The following is a 1,835-nucleotide window of genomic DNA, read 5'->3' as shown; positions in this document are numbered from 1 at the left end:
TCTCATCCACCCTGCTGGCTCAGTGGCCTTACTGGCTGCAGTAGGAGTTTATATTTTGAGCCCTGATCTACCAGGTGAGCTGTGTGCACTCAGGAATGGCTGAGGGGGAGAGGCAAGGAAGGGCAGCAGAGGGCAGCTCGTGTGAGCTTCTGTGCGACAGAAATGTCTTTGTCCTGTAAGGCGGGGAGGGGGGCTCCAGAGGCTATAGAGGTAGATAGGAGATTGAGAAGTTAAAAAAAAAAAAGTTTTATTGAGGTGTAGTCGATACCCCGTAAACCGCACATATTTAATGTATACGATTTGATGAGTTTGGACAAATGTATACACCCGCGAAACCATAATATCTAGGTAATAAACACACCCATCACCTCCCGAAGTTTCCTGTGTCTTTTTGTGTGCGTGCATGTGTGTATGTGTGTATTAAGAACACTTAACATGAGATCTACCCTCTTAAATGTTTAAGACATAGGGAGATGTTTTGTAAGTAGAATCAATTGGACTTAAGGAAGAGAAGATGGTACACAGATAACTGAAGTGTAGGGCGACATTGGACCATTTGTTGAGAAGCTGAAGAAGCAGGTTTTTGGGAGATGGTAACAATTTCAGTGTACTGAGTTTGAGCTGCCTGTCGATACCCCAGTGAGGTGTCCAATAGGTCACTGGATTAGCGGAAACAGAGCTCAGGAGAAACGACTGGGCTAGATATCTAATTGAGTGATTGAGTTCCTCCGTCGACAATGATGGACTGAATAATTTGTCTAATCCCCAAGCTGAAGACAACTAGAGATATCGGATGAAAGACTTTTAAAAAATCGAAGAACTAGTAAAACAGTGAAGAATTCTTGGTGCGAGAGCAGGAAAGGACAGGTAAACAGAGAGGCGAGACCAGCAGTGGGGACTCCTTTTACCCTAAGGTCATTTGCTGATCCTAGATTGGTGGCAGACAATAGGCTATGTGGGGCAAACGAGGCATACATTGGAGTCTAAATGTCCCTGGAGGTGAGAACCCTGGTGAACCACCTTCTCGTTTGGGGTTAGGATCCTGGAAGGCTGTACTCCTAGGGAAAAATCGAAGAGTAGGATAAACCAGGAGGAGAAAATCCTAAGGCAAAAGATTCAAAAACCTGAATTCAGAACCAGTTGTTCAGTTTAACAGCAAGTTAGATTTGACCGAAGATTGAGGAATAAATCGGAAGAAAGGACAGAAGAAATTACCCAGAATGCTGCATGGATAAAAAGGAAGGAAGAACATAGGAGAGGCATAGAAGATACTGTGAGGTCTGACACGTCTTTATCTGGAGCCCAGGAAGGAGGGAACTAATAGGATAGAAGCAACACATGAAGAGATAATGGCTGAGAAACTTAAGTATACTGAGCCACAGATTCAAGTTTGACAAACCTCAAATAAGATGGGGGAAAAATCCGCATCTAGTTCTATCGGACTGAAACTGATGGATCTTAAATCAAAAATAACATCTTTAAAATAGAAAGAAGTATTGATTACCTTCAAAGGGCAACTGTTAGATTGGTAACTTCCCCCCATCCCCACAGTAAAAGTGGAAGCACCACTCTTTGTGCCGGGAGAAAAAAAAAAAACCCTCTCAATCTAGAAACCCATACCCAGAAAAAATATCCTTCAAACACAAAGATGAAATAAAGACATATTCAGACAAATCAAAATCAAGAAAGTTAGCTACCGGCAAATGGGCACAAATTCTCAAGAAGAAGAATAGTATTTCAAATGAATGGTTGGCAATTCCGGGAAGGCATAAAAAGCATTAAAAAAATGGTAATTCTAAATCACCACTAATTTAATTAATACACATTAATGTCTT

At 41.7% G+C, this 1,835-nt stretch overlaps 1 protein-coding gene across 1 annotated transcript in view; it reads right to left on the bottom strand.

Annotated features, from left to right (window-relative positions):
- NPR1 (natriuretic peptide receptor 1) overlaps positions 1 to 548 on the bottom strand; it is a 15,277-nt gene extending 14,729 nt beyond the window's left edge. Inside the window, exon 1 of the mRNA XM_011381080.2 lies at positions 522 to 548. Within this exon, the coding sequence (XP_011379382.1) occupies positions 522 to 548 (27 nt within the window). The remainder of the gene's footprint in view (positions 1 to 521) is intronic.
- Positions 549 to 1,835: the final 1,287 nt, after the last annotated feature.

This window comes from Pteropus vampyrus, unplaced genomic scaffold, assembly GCF_000151845.1.
Source record: "Pteropus vampyrus isolate Shadow unplaced genomic scaffold, Pvam_2.0 Scaffold426, whole genome shotgun sequence".
NCBI classification, from domain to species: Eukaryota; Metazoa; Chordata; class Mammalia; order Chiroptera; family Pteropodidae; genus Pteropus; species Pteropus vampyrus.
Note: the sequence above shows the minus strand (reverse complement) of the source record. Positions and strands in the feature narration are given on the sequence as shown.